The following is a 21304-nucleotide window of genomic DNA, read 5'->3' as shown; positions in this document are numbered from 1 at the left end:
GTATGGTTTTACTACCAATGATAGATGTTATGTATTGACGTCCAGTATGGTTTTACTACCAATGATAGATGTTATGTATTGACTTCCAGTATGGTTTTACTACCAATGATAGATGTTATGTATTGACTTCCAGTATGGTTTTACTACCAATGATAGATGTTATGTATTGACGTCCAGTATGGTTTTACTACCAATGATAGATGTTATGTATTGACTTCCAGTATGGTTTTACTACCAATGATAGATGTTATGTATTGACTTCCAGTATGGTTTTACTACCAATGATAGATGTTGTGTATTGACTTCCAGTATGGTTTTACTACCAATGATAGATGTTATGTATTGACTTCCAGTATGGTTTTACTACCAATGATAGATGTTGTGTATTGACTTCTAGTATGGTTTTACTACCAATGATAGATGTTGTGTATTGACTTCCAGTATGGTTTTACTACCAATGATAGATGTTGTGTATTGACTTCCAGTATGGTTTTACTACCAATGATAGATGTTATGTATTGACTTCCAGTATGGTTTTACTACCAATTTCCTTCTTACTCCAAAAGCAGCACTACCTTTTATATTCTTTTGTCTAACACCCACAATTTACTCACCTAATAACATTTGTTCTTTTATAAATATTCTTTCATATCCCTGATCACTTTTCAGTACCCAATCTCTAAATGAAATCCCACAACTGTGATTAACAACTATATAATAAGAAAAAAGAAGTAACCACAAAAGTCAGTAACACCTAAGTGACCGACAGCTTCAGAAGAGTTCTCACTGCAGGCTGCTTGACTACAGTAACAGTTGTCCAGTTTGTGCTTTCAGATCAATTCAGTTGCACCACTTTTAATTTTTATTCAGATTGAATAACAGAACAAAAAGAGTTTTTTTTTAAAAAGAATTATAAGAGAAGAGTTTTAACATGAACAATCTTAAGATATAAAAGTTAACTCTGTACCAACTACCATACAAAATAAAATTACTTTGGGAGCTCATACTGACTATAAAGTGTAATTAAAAAAACAAAAGAAAGAACTTTTTAAATCAATAAGCATTTCTATATACAACTGTTGAAACAGGCACACATGTGAAAAAATAAATAATACATTACAACTTCAAATAAAAACTTTTTTCAAGTGCAAGGTTAAAATTGCAAAAGCAGAATTTTAAAGATTACTCATAAAATTATCTTAGAAATATAGTAAATGTGATAGTTTTGTAGTTAGAAAGCACTACTGATACACTTCTAGGCTTCTTATAGAGAAAAGATGTAAACATACATAACAAAAACATGCAATATTTTGAACGAGCGGGTACAGTGGGTGCAGGGAGTGAGTGGAAGATGAAGGACTCACCCGTCTTGCTTTACTTTGATACCTGACGGCTTTCTTTGTATCTCTCTTAGCAGCATCAATATAATCCACAGACTTCTGTACATTATATTCTATTCTGTCTATCATCTCACCCTAGATTTGATTGTTTACAGTAACAACCAAGTATGAATTACTGTATCAAATAACAACTAAACATGCGGTAAGTGGTTACAACAAAAATGAAGGTACAATTAGGTTGTTAAGGCAACAACTAAATGTAAGTTAATTTGTAATAAGCTATACAGTAAGGCTATTGTATGTAATAAGTATTGCTATAGGTTACATGTTCAGTTATACAAAGTTTATTGGTGATGTAAAATACACAGCCTATCAATAACTAAACAGACCCCTTCAAGGAGAGAAGTAAACCAATAAATAGAATACACTAAAAATTACAGAATTCAGACAGATATACCAAAGTTAAAAGGATTCTAGGTGAGAACGAGGTCTCCACTAGCACCTGAACCTCCAAGGTCACCCAGACATGACCTAAAACCCAATCAAGAACAGAATTATGGGAATTAACCAGACTTTCAGGAGATTGAATAATCGAATAATGGGAGTGTAGTCAAAGTCAACTACAAATCACAAGGTAATTTGTAATACTACTGTCCACAGTAAATAGGGTGTCAATTCAGTTTCATTCACATCAGAAAGAAACATTTTCTACACAGCATGGATAATGAAAACAAAGTCAAAAAACTTTTAATATTGCACAATGAACACTACTTAGGCTACAGTGACAGTAGCTGGACAGTAGCCACTCCAGGTAATATCACGTGTCAACAGTAATGGGTATCAAAGTGACAGAATAGCTGGACGTAGTCAACAGTAATGGGTATCAAAGATGTTAGCACATTCTCTTATCTTACAGGATACTAATTATTTAGTGAGAATCAAGAAACATACAACTACTTGACTATAGATACATCCAAGTTTAACTACCACTGTCACTGGAACTTATTTAATTATTTACAAACTATAAAAAAGGGGTATTTCTGTTATGATTTGTTTGCAAAGTTACACAATGGGTTATCTGTGTTGTGTCCACTGAGAGTATTGAAACCCGAAGTTTTGAGGAATGAGTCTTCTTCAACAGGATGGGGGGGGGGCTTCCATTAAGATATGGAAGTCATTTGCGTTGCTGGGCGATGACAGCTAGTGGCAAGCAAAGGGATGGTCATGGATGTTGAAAAACTTTTAATTTTTGAGCAGGGCTTTTTACTTATGTTTATGCTAATTACCAGTGTAGCAATGAAGACTGTTTTTACACCAGATGGGGTTTCTGATGGGACATGTAACAATATATTGGAAATACAGAACAAGCAATTCATCTCCCATTGTCGTGTATAAAAGCATTCCAAAAACCAATTTCCAAGGATATCCCCATACAAGTTCTTTACCAGTAGAAGGACTCAATCTCAAACATCCAGATTTCAAATTCTGTGAACATGATATTTCTGCCTTAAATATTGAAAGTGTATATCAAATACTAATAGTATTCATGCACTCTTTTATTTTGTAAATATTAAACAATATCACAATACAATGGTTTTCTAAAAATAAAACTCACAGAAAAAAAAAAGTATTGAACATAATTATTGAATAAAGTTCAGACACAAACAGTTCTTTATAGGTTTCAATGACTTTGGGGCTGGTTATTATAATTCAATTATCAATAATAAAAGAATATTGTTAGAGTACTGTAAATTGGTGGACATCAAATAATAAGAGGCTTAATAAATAAAAAAGGGTTTAACTTTTACCAGAAAGACTTTTTGCCAAATACTCTGCACATTAAAAAATTAAGTCTAGTTATAAAACCAGGACTGGTTCAATTGAAGACAAAGAATGATTTTACCTGACTCTCCACCAACATTGCCATGTCCATAAACATGTCGTGAAGTTCTTTAATACTCTTCTCTAGTTTGATGATATCAGCATGTCTAGCTTCGATGTCCTCCAGAGTTTGTTTAGCTTTCTGGGTTTCAATGACTATCTGTCAGGGACAAAATGCAAAATTATACAGCATCTGTTTAGTTTTCTGGGTTTCAACGACTTTCTGTCAGGGAAAGATACAATATTATACAACATCTCTAGTTTTCTGGGTTTAAATGACTTTCTGTTAGGGACAAAATATGAGTATATACAACATCTGTTTAGTTTTCTGGGTTTAAATGACTTTCTGTTAGGGACAAAATATGAGTATGTACAACATCTGTTTAGTTTTGTGGGTTTCAACGACTTTCTGTCAGGGACAAAATACAAGATTATACAACATCTGTTTAGTTTTCTAGGTTTCAATGACTTTCTGTCAGGGATTAAATATGAGATTATACATCATCTGTTTAGTTTTCTGGGTTTCAACGACTTTCTGTCAGGGAAAGATACAATATTATACAACATCTGTTTAGTTTTCTGGGTTTCAACGACTTTCTGTCAGGGAAAGATACAATATTACACAACATCTCTAGTTTTCTGGGTTTCAATGACTTTCTGTCAGGGACAAAATACGAGATTATACAACATCTGTTTAGTTTTCTGGGTTTCAACGAGTCTTTGTCAGGGACAAAATATGAGATTATACAACATCTGTTTAGTTTTCTGGGTTTCAATGACTCTCTGTCAGGGACAAAATATGAGATTATACAACATCTGTTTAGTTTTCTGGGTTTCAACGACTTTCTGTCAGGACAAAATACAAGATTATACAACATCTGTTTAGTTTTCTGGGTTTTAACGACTTTCTCTCAGGGACAAGATACAAGATTACACAACTCTCTAGGGTTTCAATGACTTTCTGTCAGGGACAAAATACAAGATTATACAACATCTGTTTAGTTTTCTTGGTTTCACTGACTACCTGTTACAAACAAAATATGAGATTATATAGCATCTGTTCTGTTCCCACATTTAAGTTATTACTTGCCAAGGTGTTGTTAATGTTTCACCACAAAGCTACATAGTGGGTTATACCTATTTTGTCCAATATAGATAATTAAATATCAAATTTAAGAATTGTAGGTTCATAAACTTACTACTGACCTGAAAGAGTGTCTGCTGTCAAGTATCAAAATACAAAAGTACTTATGAACAAAAGCTGCAGTAAAACCTTGTATTCTTTTAAAATATTATCACAAGTACTTTTTAAGTTTGTTTTTTTAACTTTGCACAAAGCTTTCCATCCTTAATTTAGTAGTGTAAGAACATAGAGAAGACAGCTAGTCATCACCCACCCACCATCAACTCTTGGGCTACCCTTTTACCAATGAATAATGAAATTGAGCTTCACATTATAATGTCCCCATGGCTGAAAGGATGAGCATGTTTTTGGTGTGATTGGGATTTAATCTTCCAACCCCTAGATTGTGAGTCCTAACCATCTGGCCATGCTGGGGCCATCTTTTAAGTGATAAACAGGAAAATATCATTACATGTTCAATAAATTTTGGAACTAGTTAAAACAGTTAACTAAAATTAATTTACTATATTTCGAAATTTAAAATACTTTAACTGTTAAAACAAAGCAATATATATTATATATTTAAAATACTTTAACTGTTAAAACAAAGCAATATATATTATATATTTAAAATACTTTAACTGTTAAAACAAAGCAATATATATTATATATTTAAAATACTTTAACTTAAAACAAAGCAATATATATTATATACTTAAAATACTTTAACTGTTAAAACAAAGCAATATATATTATATATTTAAAATACTTTAACTGTAAAAAAAACAAAGCAATATATATTATATATTTAAAATACTTTAACTGTTAAAACAAAGCAATATATATTATATATTTAAAATACTTTAACTGTTAAAACAAAGCAATATATATTATATATTTAAAATACTTTAACTGTAAAAACAAAGCAATATATATTATATATTTAAAATACTTTAACTGTTAAAACAAAGCAATATATATTATATATTTAAAATAACTTTAACTGTTAAAACAAAGCAATATATATTATATATTTAAAATACTTTAACTGTTAAAACAAAGCAATATATATTATATATTTAAAATACTTTAACTGTTAAAACAAAGCAATATATATTATATATTTAAAATACTTTAACTGTTAAAACAAAGCAATATATATTATATATTTAAAATACTTTAACTGTTAAAACAAAGCAATATATATTATATATTTAAAATACTTTAACTGTAAAAAAAAAAGCAATATATATTATATATTTAAAATACTTTAACTGTTAAAACAAAGCAATATATATTATATATTTAAAATACTTTAACTGTAAAAAAACAAAGCAATATATATTATATATTTAAAATACTTTAACTGTTAAAACAAAGCAATATATATTATATATTTAAAATACTTTATACTTTAAAAAAACAAGCAATATATATATTTATATATTTAAAAACAAACTTTAACTGTTAAAAAACAAAGCAATATATATTATATATTTAAAATACTTTAACTGTTAAAACAAAGCAATATATATTATATATTTAAAATACTTTAACTGTTAAAAAAACAAAGCAATATATATTATATATTTAAAATAAGCTTTAACTGTTTTAAACAAAGCAATATATATTATATATTTAAAATACTTTAACTGTTAAAACAAAGCAATATATATTATATATTTAAAATACTTTAACTGTTAAAACAAAGCAATATATATTATATATTTAAAATACTTTAACTGTTAAAAAACAAAGCAATATATATTATATATTTAAAATACTTTAACTGTTAAAACAAAGCAATATATATTATATATTTAAAATACTTTAACTGTTAAAACAAAGCAATATATATTATATATTTAAAATACTTTAACTGTTAAAAACAAAGCAATATATATTATATATTTAAAATACTTTAACTGTTAAAACAAAGCAATATATATTATATATTTAAAATACTTTAACTGTTAAAACAAAGCAATATATATTATATATTTAAAATACTTTAACTGTTAAAACAAAGCAATATATATTATATATTTAAAATACTTTAACTGTTAAAACAAAGCAATATATATTATATATTTAAAATACTTTAACTGTTAAAACAAAGCAATATATATTATATATTTAAAATACTTTAACTGTTAAAACAAAGCAATATATATTATATATTTAAAAATAACTTTAACTGTTATTTAAAAACAAAGCAAAATATATATTATATATTTAAAATACTTTAACTGTTAAAACAAAGCAATATATATTATATATTTAAAATACTTTAACTGTTAAAACAAAGCAATATATATTATATATTTAAAATACTTTAACTGTTAAAACAAAGCAATATATATTATATATTTAAAATACTTTAACTGTTAAAACAAAGCAATATATATTATATATTTAAAATACTTTAACTGTTAAAACAAAGCAATATATATTATATATTTAAAATACTTTAACTGTTAAAACAAAGCAATATATATTATATATTTAAAATACTTTAACTGTTAAAACAAAGCAATATATATTATATATTTAAAATACTTTAACTGTTAAAACAAAGCAATATATATTATATATTTAAAATACTTTAACTGTTAAAACAAAGCAATATATATTATATATTTAAAATACTTTAACTGTTAAAACAAAGCAATATATATTATATATTTAAAATACTTTAACTGTTAAAACAAAGCAATATATATTATATATTTAAAATACTTTAACTGTTAAAACAAAGCAATATATATTATATATTTAAAATACTTTAACTGTTAAAACAAAGCAATATATATTATATATTTAAAATACTTTAACTGCAATATATATTATATATTTTAAAACAAAGCAATATATATTATATATTTAAAATACTTTAACTGTTAAAACAAAGCAATATATATTATATATTTAAAATACTTTAACTGTTAAAACAAAGCAATATATATTATATATTTAAAATACTTTAACTGTTAAAACAAAGCAATATATATTATATATTTAAAATACTTTAACTGTTAAAACAAAGCAATATATATTATATATTTAAAATACTTTAACTGTTAAAACAAAGCAATATATATTATATATTTAAAATACTTTAACTGTTAAAACAAAGCAATATATATTATATATTTAAAATACTTTAACTGTTAAAACAAAGCAATATATATATTATATATTTAAAATACTTTAACTGTTAAAAAACAAAGCAATATATATTATATATTTAAAATACTTTAACTGTTAAAACAAAGCAATATATATTATATATTTAAAATACTTTAACTGTAAAAAAAACAAAGCAATATATATTATATATTTAAAATACTTTAACTGTTAAAACAAAGCAATATATATTATATATTTAAAATACTTTAACTGTTAAAAAAACAAAGCAATATATATTATATATTTAAAATACTTTAACTGTAAAAAACAAAGCAATATATATTATATATTTAAAATACTTTAACTGTAAAAAACAAAGCAATATATATTATATATTTAAAATACTTTAACTGTTAAAACAAAGCAATATATATTATATATTTAAAATACTTTAACTGTTAAAACAAAGCAATATATATTATATATTTAAAATACTTTAACTGTAAAAACAAAGCAATATATATTATATATTTAAAATACTTTAACTGTTAAAACAAAGCAATATATATTATATATTTAAAATACTTTAACTGTTAAAACAAAGCAATATATATTATATATTTAAAATACTTTAACAAAGCAATATATATTATATATTTAAAAAACTTTAACTGTTAAAGCAATATATATTATATATTTAAAATACTTTAACTGTTAAAACAAAGCAATATATATTATATATTTAAAATACTTTAACTGTTAAAACAAAGCAATATATATTATATATTTAAAAAATATTTTAACTGTAAAAAAACAAAGCAATATATATTATATATTTAAAATACTTTAACTGTTAAAAACAAAGCAATATATATTATATATTTAAAATACTTTAACTGTTAAAACAAAGCAATATATATTATATATTTAAAATACTTTAACTGTTAAAACAAAGCAATATATATTATATATTTAAAATACTTTAACTGTTAAAACAAAGCAATATATATTATATATTTAAAATACTTTAACTGTTAAAACAAAGCAATATATATTATATATTTAAAATACTTTAACTGAAAAAAACAAAGCAATATATATTATATATTTAAAATACTTTAACTGTTAAAACAAAGCAATATATATTATATATTTAAAATACTTTAACTGTTAAAACAAAGCAATATATATTATATATTTAAAATACTTTAACTGTTAAAACAAAGCAATATATATTATATATTTAAAATACTTTAACTGTTAAAACAAAGCAATATATATTATATATTTAAAATACTTTAACTGTTAAAAACAAAGCAATATATATTATATATTTAAAATACTTTAACTGTTAAAACAAAGCAATATATATTATATATTTAAAATACTTTAACTATATAAAATACTTTAACTGTTAAAAACAAATATTATATATTTAAAATACTTTAACTGTTAAAAACAAAGCAATATATATTATATATTTAAAATACTTTAACTGTTAAAACAAAGCAATATATATTATATATTTAAAATACTTTAACTGTTAAAACAAAGCATATATATTATATTTTAAAATACTTTAACTGTTAAAACAAAGCAATATATATTATATATTTAAAATACTTTAACTGTTAAAACAAAGCAATATATATTATATATTTAAAATACTTTAACTGTTAAAACAAAGCAATATATATTATATATTTAAAATACTTTAACTGTTAAAACAAAGCAATATATATTATATATTTAAAATACTTTAACTGTTAAAACAAAGCAATATATATTATATATTTAAAATACTTTAACTGTTAAAACAAAGCAATATATATTATATATTTAAAATACTTTAACTGTTAAAACAAAGCAATATATATTATATATTTAAAATACTTTAACTGTTAAAACAAAGCAATATATATTATATATTTAAAATACTTTAACTGTTAAAACAAAGCAATATATATTATATATTTAAAATACTTTAACTGTTAAAAACAAAAGCAATATATATTATATCATTTAAAATACTTTAACTGTTAAAACAAAGCAATATATATTATATATTTAAAAACTTTAACTGTTAAAACAAACAATATATATATTATATATTTAAAATACTTTAACTGTTATAAGCAATATATATTATATATTTAAAATACTTTAACTGTTAAAACAAAGCAATATATATTATATATTTAAAATACTTTAACTGTTAAAACAAAGCAATATATATTATATATTTAAAATACTTTAACTGTTAAAACAAAGCAATATATATTATATATTTAAAATACTTTAACTGTTAAAACAAAGCAATATATATTATATATTTAAAATACTTTAACTGTTAAAAACAAAGCAATATATATTATATATTTAAAATACTTTAACTGTTAAAACAAAGCAATATATATTATATATTTAAAATACTTTAACTGTTAAAACAAAGCAATATATATTATATATTTAAAATACTTTAACTGTTAAAACAAAGCAATATATATTATATATTTAAAATACTTTAACTGTTAAAACAAAGCAATATATATTATATATTTAAAATACTTTAACTGTTAAAAAACAAAGCAATATATATTATATATTTAAAATACTTTAACTGTTAAAACAAAGCAATATATATTATATATTTAAAATACTTTAACTGTTAAAAACAAAGCAATATATATTATATATTTAAAATACTTTAACTGTTAAAACAAAGCAATATATATTATATATTTAAAATACTTTAACTGTTAAAACAAAGCAATATATATTATATATTTAAAATACTTTAACTGTTAAAAACAAAGCAATATATATTATATATTTAAAATACTTTAACTGTTAAAACAAAGCAATATATATTATATATTTAAAATACTTTAACTGTTAAAAACAAAGCAATATATATTATATATTTAAAATACTTTAACTGTTAAAACAAAGCAATATATATTATATATTTAAAATACTTTAACTGTTAAAAACAAAGCATATATATATTATATATTTAAAATACTTTAACTGTTAAAACAAAGCAATATATATTATATATTTAAAATACTTTAACTGTTAAAAACAAAGCAATATATATTATATATTTAAAATACTTTAACTGTTAAAACAAAGCAATATATATTATATATTTAAAATACTTTAACTGTTAAAAACAAAGCAATATATATTATATATTTAAAATACTTTAACTGTTAAAAACAAAAGCAATATATATTATATATTTAAAATACTTTAACTGTTAAAACAAAGCAATATATATTATATATTTAAAATACTTTAACTGTTAAAAAACAAAGCAATATATATTATATATTTAAAATACTTTAACTGTTAAAACAAAGCAATATATATTATATATTTAAAATACTTTAACTGTTAAAACAAAGCAATATATATTATATATTTAAAATACTTTAACTGTTAAAACAAAGCAATATATATTATATATTTAAAATACTTTAACTGTTAAAACAAAGCAATATATATTATATATTTAAAATACTTTAACTGTTAAAACAAAGCAATATATATTATATATTTAAAATACTTTAACTGTTTAAAACAAAGCAATATAATTATATATTTAAAATACTTTAATAAAACAAAGCAATATATATTATAATTTAAAATACTTTAACTGTTAAAACAAAGCAATATATATTATATATTTAAAATACTTTAACTGTTAAAAACAAAGCAATATATATTATATATTTAAAATACTTTAACTGTTAAAACAAAGCAATATATATTATATATTTAAAATACTTTAACTGTTAAAACAAAGCAATATATATTATATATTTAAAATACTTTAACTGTAAAAAAACAAAGCAATATATATTATATATTTAAAATACTTTAACTGTTAAAACAAAGCAATATATATTATATATTTAAAATACTTTAACTGTTAAAACAAAGCAATATATATTATATATTTAAAATACTTTAACTGTTAAAACAAAGCAATATATATTATATATTTAAAATACTTTAACTGTTAAAACAAAGCAATATATATTATATATTTAAAATACTTTAACTGTTAAAAACAAAGCAATATATATTATATATTTAAAATACTTTTAACTGTTAAAACAAAGCAATATATATATATATATTATATATTTAAAATACTATTAACTGTTAAAAACAAAGTTAAAATATATATTATATATATATTTAAAATACTTTAACTGTTAAAACAAAGCAATATATATTATATATTTAAAATACTTTAACTGTTAAAACAAAGCAAATATATATTATATATTTAAAATACTTTAACTGTTAAAACAAAGCAATATATATTATATATTTAAAATACTTTAACTGTTAAAACAAAGCAATATATATTATATATTTAAAATACTTTAACTGTTAAAACAAAGCAATATATATTATATATTAAAAAAACAAAAATACTTTAACTGTTAAAACAAAGCAATATATATTATATATTTAAAATACTTTAACTGTTAAAACAAAGCAATATATATTATATATTTAAAATACTTTAACTGTTAAAACAAAGCAATATATATTATATATTTAAAATACTTTAACTGTTAAAACAAAGCAATATATATTATATATTTAAAATACTTTAACTGTTAAAACAAAGCAATATATATTATATATTTAAAATACTTTAACTGTTAAAACAAAGCAATATATATTATATATTTAAAATACTTTAACTGTTAAAACAAAGCAATATATATTATATATTTAAAATACTTTAACTGTTAAAACAAAGCAATATATATTATATATTTAAAATACTTTAACTGTTAAAACAAAGCAATATATATTATATATTTAAAATACTTTAACTGTTAAAACAAAGCAATATATATTATATATTTAAAATACTTTAACTGTTAAAACAAAGCAATATATATTATATATTTAAAATACTTTAACTGTTAAAACAAAGCAATATATATATATTATATATTTAAAATACTTTAACTGTTAAAACAAAGCAATATATATTATATATTTAAAATACTTTAACTGTTAAAACAAAGCAATATATATTATATATTTAAAATACTTTAACTGTTAAAACAAAGCAATATATATTATATATATTTAAAATACTTTAACTGTTAAAACAAAGCAATATATATTATATATTTAAAATACTTTAACTGTTAAAACAAAGCAATATATATTATATATTTAAAATACTTTAACTGTTAAAAAACAAAGCAATATATATTATATATTTAAAATACTTTAACTGTTAAAACAAAGCAATATATATTATATATTTAAAATACTTTAACTGTTAAAACAAAGCAATATATATTATATATTTAAAATACTTTAACTGTTAAAAACAAAGCAATATATATTATATATTTAAAATACTTTAACTGTTAAAACAAAGCAATATATATTATATATTTAAAATACTTTAACTGTTAAAACAAAGCAATATATATTATATATTTAAAATACTTTAACTGTTAAAACAAAGCAATATATATTATATATTTAAAATACTTTAACTGTTAAAACAAAGCAATATATATTATATATTTAAAATACTTTAACTGTTAAAACAAAGCAATATATATTATATATTTAAAATACTTTAACTGTTAAAACAAAGCAATATATATTATATATTTAAAATACTTTAACTGTTAAAACAAAGCAATATATATTATATATTTAAAATACTTTAACTGTTAAAACAAAGCAATATATATTATATATTTAAAATACTTTAACTGTTAAAACAAAGCAATATATATTATATATTTAAAATACTTTAACTGTTAAAACAAAGCAATATATATTATATATTTAAAATACTTTAACTGTTAAAACAAAGCAATATATATTATATATTTAAAATACTTTAACTGTTAAAACAAAGCAATATATATTATATATTTAAAATACTTTAACTGTTAAAACAAAGCAATATATATTATATATTTAAAATACTTTAACTGTTAAAACAAAGCAATATATATTATATATTTAAAATACTTTAACTGTTAAAACAAAGCAATATATATTATATATTTAAAATACTTTAACTGTTAAAACAAAGCAATATATATTATATATTTAAAATACTTTAACTGTTAAAACAAAGCAATATATATTATATATTTAAAATACTTTAACTGTTAAAACAAAGCAATATATATTATATATTTAAAATACTTTAAAAACAAAGCAATATATATTATATATTTAAAATACTTTAACTGAAAAAAAACAAATATAATATATATTATATATTTAAAATATATTTAACTGTTAAAAAAACAAAGCAATATATATTATATATTTAAAATACTTTAACTGTTAAAACAAAGCAATATATATTATATATTTAAAATACTTTAACTGTTAAAACAAAGCAATATATATTATATATTTAAAATACTTTAACTGTTAAAACAAAGCAATATATATTATATATTTAAAATACTTTAACTGTTAAAACAAAGCAATATATATTATATATTTAAAATACTTTAACTGTTAAAACAAAGCAATATATATTATATATTTAAAATACTTTAACTGTTAAAACAAAGCAATATATATTATATATTTAAAATACTTTAACTGTAAAAAAACAAAGCAATATATATTATATATTTAAAATACTTTAACTGTTAAAACAAAGCAATATATATTATATATTTAAAATACTTTAACTGTTAAAACAAAGCAATATATATTATATATTTAAAATACTTTAACTGTTAAAACAAAGCAATATATATTATATATTTAAAATACTTTAACTGTTAAAACAAAGCAATATATATTATATATTTAAAATACTTTAACTGTTAAAACAAAGCAATATATATTATATATTTAAAATACTTTAACTGTTAAAACAAAGCAATATATATTATATATTTAAAATACTTTAACTGTTAAAACAAAGCAATATATATTATATATTTAAAATACTTTAACTGTTAAAACAAAGCAATATATATTATATATTTAAAATACTTTAACTGTTAAAACAAAGCAATATATATTATATATTTAAAATACTTTAACTAAAACAAAGCAATATATATTATATATTTAAAATACTTTAACTGTTAAAAGCAATATATATTATATATTTAAAATACTTTAACTGTTAAAACAAAGCAATATATATTATATATTTAAAATACTTTAACTGTTAAAACAAAGCAATATATATTATATATTTAAAATACTTTAACTGTTAAAACAAAGCAATATATATTATATATTTAAAATACTTTAACTGTTAAAACAAAGCAATATATATTATATATTTAAAATACTTTAACTTTAAAACAAAAATATATAATATATTTAACTGTTAAAAAACAAAGCAATATATATTATATATTTAAAATACTTTAACTGTTAAAACAAAGCAATATATATTATATATTTAAAATACTTTAACTAAAAAAACAAAGCAATATATATATATATTTAAAATACTTTAACTGTTAAAAAACAAAGCAATATATATTATATACTTTAACTGTTAAAACAAAGCAATATATATTATATATTTAAAATACTTTAACTGTTAAAACAAAGCAATATATATTATATATTTAAAATACTTTAACTGTTAAAACAAAGCAATATATATTATATATTTAAAATACTTTAACTGTTAAAAAACAAAGCAATATATATTATATATTTAAAATACTTTTTAACTGTTAAAACAAAGCAATATATATTATATATTTAAAATACTTTAACTGTTAAAACAAAGCAATATATATTATATATTTAAAATACTTTAACTGTTAAAACAAAGCAATATATATTATATATTTAAAATACTTTAACTGTTAAAACAAAGCAATATATATTATATATTTAAAATACTTTAACTGTTAAAACAAAGCAATATATATTATATATTTAAAATACTTTAACTGTTAAAACAAAGCAATATATATTATATATTTAAAATACTTTAACTGTTAAAACAAAGCAATATATATTATATATTTAAAATACTTTAACTGTTAAAACAAAGCAATATATATTATATATTTAAAATACTTTAACTGTTAAAACAAAGCAATATATATTATATATTTAAAATACTTTAACTGTTAAAACAAAGCAATATATATTATATATTTAAAATACTTTAACTGTTAAAAAACAAAGCAATATATATTATATATTTAAAATACTTTAACTGTTAAAACAAAGCAATATATATTATATATTTAAAATACTTTAACTGTTAAAACAAAGCAATATATATTATATATTTTAAAATACTTTAACTGTTAAAACAAAGCAATATATATTATATATTTAAAATACTTTAACTGTTAAAACAAAGCAATATATATTATATATTTAAAATACTTTAACTGTTAAAACAAAGCAATATATATTATATATTTAAAATACTTTAACTGTTAAAACAAAGCAATATATATATATTATATGTTTAATAATATATTTAAAATACTTTTAAAAACAAAGCAATATATATTATATATTTAAAATACTTTAACTGTTAAAACAAAGCAATATATATTATATATTTAAAATACTTTAACTGTTAAAACAAAGCAATATATATTATATATTTAAAATACTTTAACTGTTAAAACAAAGCAATATATATTATATATTTAAAATACTTTAACTGTTAAAACAAAGCAATATATATTATATATTTAAAATACTTTAACTGTTAAAACAAAGCAATATATATTATATATTTAAAATACTTTAACTGTTAAAACAAAGCAATATATATTATATATTTAAAATACTTTAACTGTTAAAAAACAAAGCAATATATATTATATATTTAAAATACTTTAACTGTTAAAACAAAGCAATATATATTATATATTTAAAATACTTTAACTGTTAAAACAAAGCAATATATATTATATATTTAAAATACTTTAACTGTTAAAAACAAAGCAATATATATTATATATTTAAAATACTTTAACTGTTAAAACAAAGCAATATATATTATATATTTAAAATACTTTAACTGTTAAAACAAAGCAATATATATTATATATTTAAAATACTTTAACTGTTAAAACAAAGCAATATATATTATATATTTAAAATACTTTAACTGTTAAAACAAAGCAATATATATTATATATTTAAAATACTTTAACTGTTAAAACAAAGCAATATATATTATATATTTAAAATACTTTAACTGTTAAAACAAAGCAATATATATTATATATTTAAAATACTTTAACTGTTAAAACAAAGCAATATATATTATATATTTAAAATACTTTAACTGTTGTTAAAATACTTTAACAAAGCAATATATATTATATATTTAAAATACTTTAACTGTTAAAACAAAGCAATATATATTATATATTTAAAATACTTTAACTGTTAAAACAAAGCAATATATATTATATATTTAAAATACTTTAACTGTTAAAACAAAGCAATATATATTATATATTTAAAATACTTTAACTGTTAAAACAAAGCAATATATATTATATATTTAAAATACTTTAACTGTTAAAACAAAGCAATATATATTATATATTTAAAATACTTTAACTGTTAAAACAAAGCAATATATATTATATATTTAAAATACTTTAACTGTTAAAACAAAGCAATATATATTATATATTTAAAATACTTTAACTGTTAAAACAAAGCAATATATATTATATATTTAAAATACTTTAACTGTTAAAACAAAGCAATATATATTATATATTTAAAATACTTTAACTGTTAAAACAAAGCAATATATATTATATATTTAAAATACTTTAACTGTTAAAACAAAGCAATATATATTATATATTTAAAATACTTTAACTGTTAAAACAAAGCAATATATATTATATATTTAAAATACTTTAACTGTTAAAACAAAAAGCAATATATATTATATATTTAAAATACTTTAACTGTTAAAACAAAGCAATATATATTATATATTTAAAATACTTTAACTGTTAAAACAAAGCAATATATATTATATATTTAAAATACTTTAACTGTTAAAACAAAGCAATATATATTATATATTTAAAATACTTTAACTGTTAAAACAAAGCAATATATATTATATATTTAAAATACTTTAACTGTTAAAACAAAGCAATATATATTATATATTTAAAATACTTTAACTGTTAAAACAAAGCAATATATATTATATATTTAAAATACTTTAACTGTTAAAACAAAGCAATATATATTATATATTTAAAATACTTTAACTGTTAAAACAAAGCAATATATATTATATATTTAAAATACTTTAACTGTTAAAACAAAGCAATATATATTATATATTTAAAATACTTTAACTGTTAAAACAAAGCAATATATATTATATATTTAAAATACTTTAACTGTTAAAACAAAGCAATATATATTATATATTTAAAATACTTTAACTGTTAAAACAAAGCAATATATATTATATATTTAAAATACTTTAACTGTTAAAACAAAGCAATATATATTATATATTTAAAATACTTTAACTGTTAAAACAAAGCAATATATATTATATATTTAAAATACTTTAACTGTTAAAACAAAGCAATATATATTATATATTTAAAATACTTTAACTGTTAAAACAAAGCAATATATATTATATATTTAAAATACTTTAACTGTTAAAACAAAGCAATATATATTATATATTTAAAATACTTTAACTGTTAAAACAAAGCAATATATATTATATATTTAAAATACTTTAACTGTTAAAACAAAGCAATATATATTATATATTTAAAATACTTTAACTGTTAAAACAAAGCAATATATATTATATATTTAAAATACTTTAACTGTTAAAACAAAGCAATATATATTATATATTTAAAATACTTTAACTGTTAAAACAAAGCAATATATATTATATATTTAAAATACTTTAACTGTTAAAACAAAGCAATATATATTATATATTTAAAAAAGCTTTAACTGTTAAAACAAAGCAATATATATTATATATTTAAAATACTTTAACTGTTAAAACAAAGCAATATATATTATATATTTAAAATACTTTAACTGTTAAAACAAAGCAATATATATTATATATTTAAAATACTTTAACTGTTAAAACAAAGCAATATATATTATATATTTAAAAATAGCTTTAACTGTTAAAAAAAAGCAATATATATTATATATTTAAAATACTTTAACTGTTAAAACAAAGCAATATATATTATATATTTAAAATACTTTAACTGTTAAAACAAAGCAATATATATTATATATTTAAAATACTTTAACTGTTAAAACAAAGCAATATATATTATATATTTAAAATACTTTAACTGTTAAAACAAAGCAATATATATTATATATTTAAAATACTTTAACTGTTAAAACAAAGCAATATATATTATATATTTAAAATACTTTAACTGTTAAAACAAAGCAATATATATTATATATTTAAAATACTTTAACTGTTAAAACAAAGCAATATATATTATATATTTAAAATACTTTAACTGTTAAAACAAAGCAATATATATTATATATTTAAAATACTTTAACTGTTAAAACAAAGCAATATATATTATATATTTAAAATACTTTAACTGTTAAAACAAAGCAATATATATTATATATTTAAAATACTTTAACTGTTAAAACAAAGCAATATATATTATATATTTAAAATACTTTAACTGTTAAAACAAAGCAATATATATTATATATTTAAAATACTTTAACTGTTAAAACAAAGCAATATATATTATATATTTAAAATACTTTAACTGTTAAAACAAAGCAATATATATTATATATTTAAAATACTTTAACTGTTAAAACAAAGCAATATATATTATATATTTAAAATACTTTAACTGTTAAAACAAAGCAATATATATTATATATTTAAAATACTTTAACTGTTAAAACAAAGCAATATATATTATATATTTAAAATACTTTAACTGTTAAAACAAAGCAATATATATTATATATTTAAAATACTTTAACTGTTAAAACAAAGCAATATATATTATATATTTAAAATACTTTAACTGTTAAAACAAAGCAATATATATTATATATTTAAAATACTTTAACTGTTAAAACAAAGCAATATATATTATATATTTAAAATACTTTAACTGTTAAAACAAAGCAATATATATTATATATTTAAAATACTTTAACTGTTAAAACAAAGCAATATATATTATATATTTAAAATACTTTAACTGTTAAAACAAAGCAATATATATTATATATTTAAAATACTTTAACTGTTAAAACAAAGCAATATATATTATATATTTAAAATACTTTAACTGTTAAAACAAAGCAATATATATTATATATTTAAAATACTTTAACTGTTAAAACAAAGCAATATATATTATATATTTAAAATACTTTAACTGTTAAAACAAAGCAATATATATTATATATTTAAAATACTTTAACTGTTAAAACAAAGCAATATATATTATATATTTAAAATACTTTAACTGTTAAAACAAAGCAATATATATTATATATTTAAAATACTTTAACTGTTAAAAACAAAGCAATATATATTATATATTTAAAATAGCTTTAACTGTTAAAACAAAGCAATATATATTATATATTTAAAATACTTTAACTGTAAAAACAAAGCAATATATATATTATATATTTAAAATACTTTAACTGTTAAAACAAAGCAATATATATTATATATTTAAAATACTTTAACTGTTAAAACAAAGCAATATATATTATATATTTAAAATACTTTAACTGTTAAAACAAAGCAATATATATTATATATTTAAAATACTTTAACTGTTAAAACAAAGCAATATATATTATATATTTAAAATACTTTAACTGTTAAAACAAAGCAATATATATTATATATTTAAAATAGCTTTAACTGTTAAAACAAAGCAATATATATTATATATTTAAAATACTTTAACTGTTAAAACAAAGCAATATATATTATATATTTAAAATACTTTAACTGTTAAAAAAAGCAAAGCAATATATATTATATATTTAAAATACTTTAACTGTTAAAACAAAGCAATATATATTATATATTTAAAATACTTTAACTGTTAAAACAAAGCAATATATATTATATATTTAAAATACTTTAACTGTTAAAACAAAGCAATATATATTATATATTTAAAATACTTTAACTGTTAAAACAAAGCAATATATATTATATATTTAAAATACTTTAACTGTTAAAACAAAGCAATATATATTATATATTTAAAATACTTTAACTGTTAAAACAAAGCAATATATATTATATATTTAAAATACTTTAACTGTTAAAACAAAGCAATATATATTATATATTTAAAATACTTTAACTGTTAAAACAAAGCAATATATATTATATATTACTTGTTTGTTTGTTTGTAAACCTAGTGAAACACATTTTAAAACTTATCTTTCACTGACAACTTTCTTGAATGTAAAACACTTAAAAATAACTATGGAAAAAACAGGTTAGATAGAATAATAATAAAAAAGGTTAAAATTCTGTGTTTAAGAGTTCAAACAAAAGACACTAGGTGCTTTATGGTTTGTTTTTGAATTTTGCGCAAAGCTAGTCGTCCCTAATTTAGTAGTGTAAGACTAGAGGGAAGGCAGCTAGTCATCACCACCCACTGCCAACTCTTGAATTACTCTTTAATCAACGAATAGCGGGATTTACCATCACATTATAACGCCCCCACGCTTGAAAGGGCGAGCATGTTCGGTGCGAGAGAGATTCGAACCCGCGACCCTCGGATTACGAGTC

The 21304-nt window shown here is 18.2% G+C and overlaps 1 protein-coding gene across 8 annotated transcripts in view; it reads right to left on the bottom strand.

The window, feature by feature from the left end:
* Positions 1 to 21304, bottom strand: part of LOC143256281 (syntaxin-like) — a 154912-nt gene that overhangs the window by 27451 nt on the left and 106157 nt on the right. For 4 of the 8 annotated variants that reach the window (XM_076513322.1, XM_076513325.1, XM_076513321.1 and 1 more), the window contains exon 8: positions 3244 to 3381. In XM_076513322.1, the coding sequence (XP_076369437.1) occupies positions 3244 to 3381 (138 nt within the window). Of the gene's footprint in view, positions 1 to 1132; positions 1476 to 3243; positions 3382 to 21304 lie in introns of those variants that run through there. The other 4 variants (XR_013031225.1, XR_013031226.1, XM_076513323.1 and 1 more) reach the window with 2 other exon arrangements.

The sequence above is a fragment of the Tachypleus tridentatus genome, chromosome 7 (assembly GCF_004210375.1).
Source record: "Tachypleus tridentatus isolate NWPU-2018 chromosome 7, ASM421037v1, whole genome shotgun sequence".
Lineage (NCBI taxonomy): Eukaryota > Metazoa > Arthropoda > Merostomata > Xiphosura > Limulidae > Tachypleus > Tachypleus tridentatus.
This window is presented reverse-complemented; position numbering and strand designations above follow the sequence as displayed.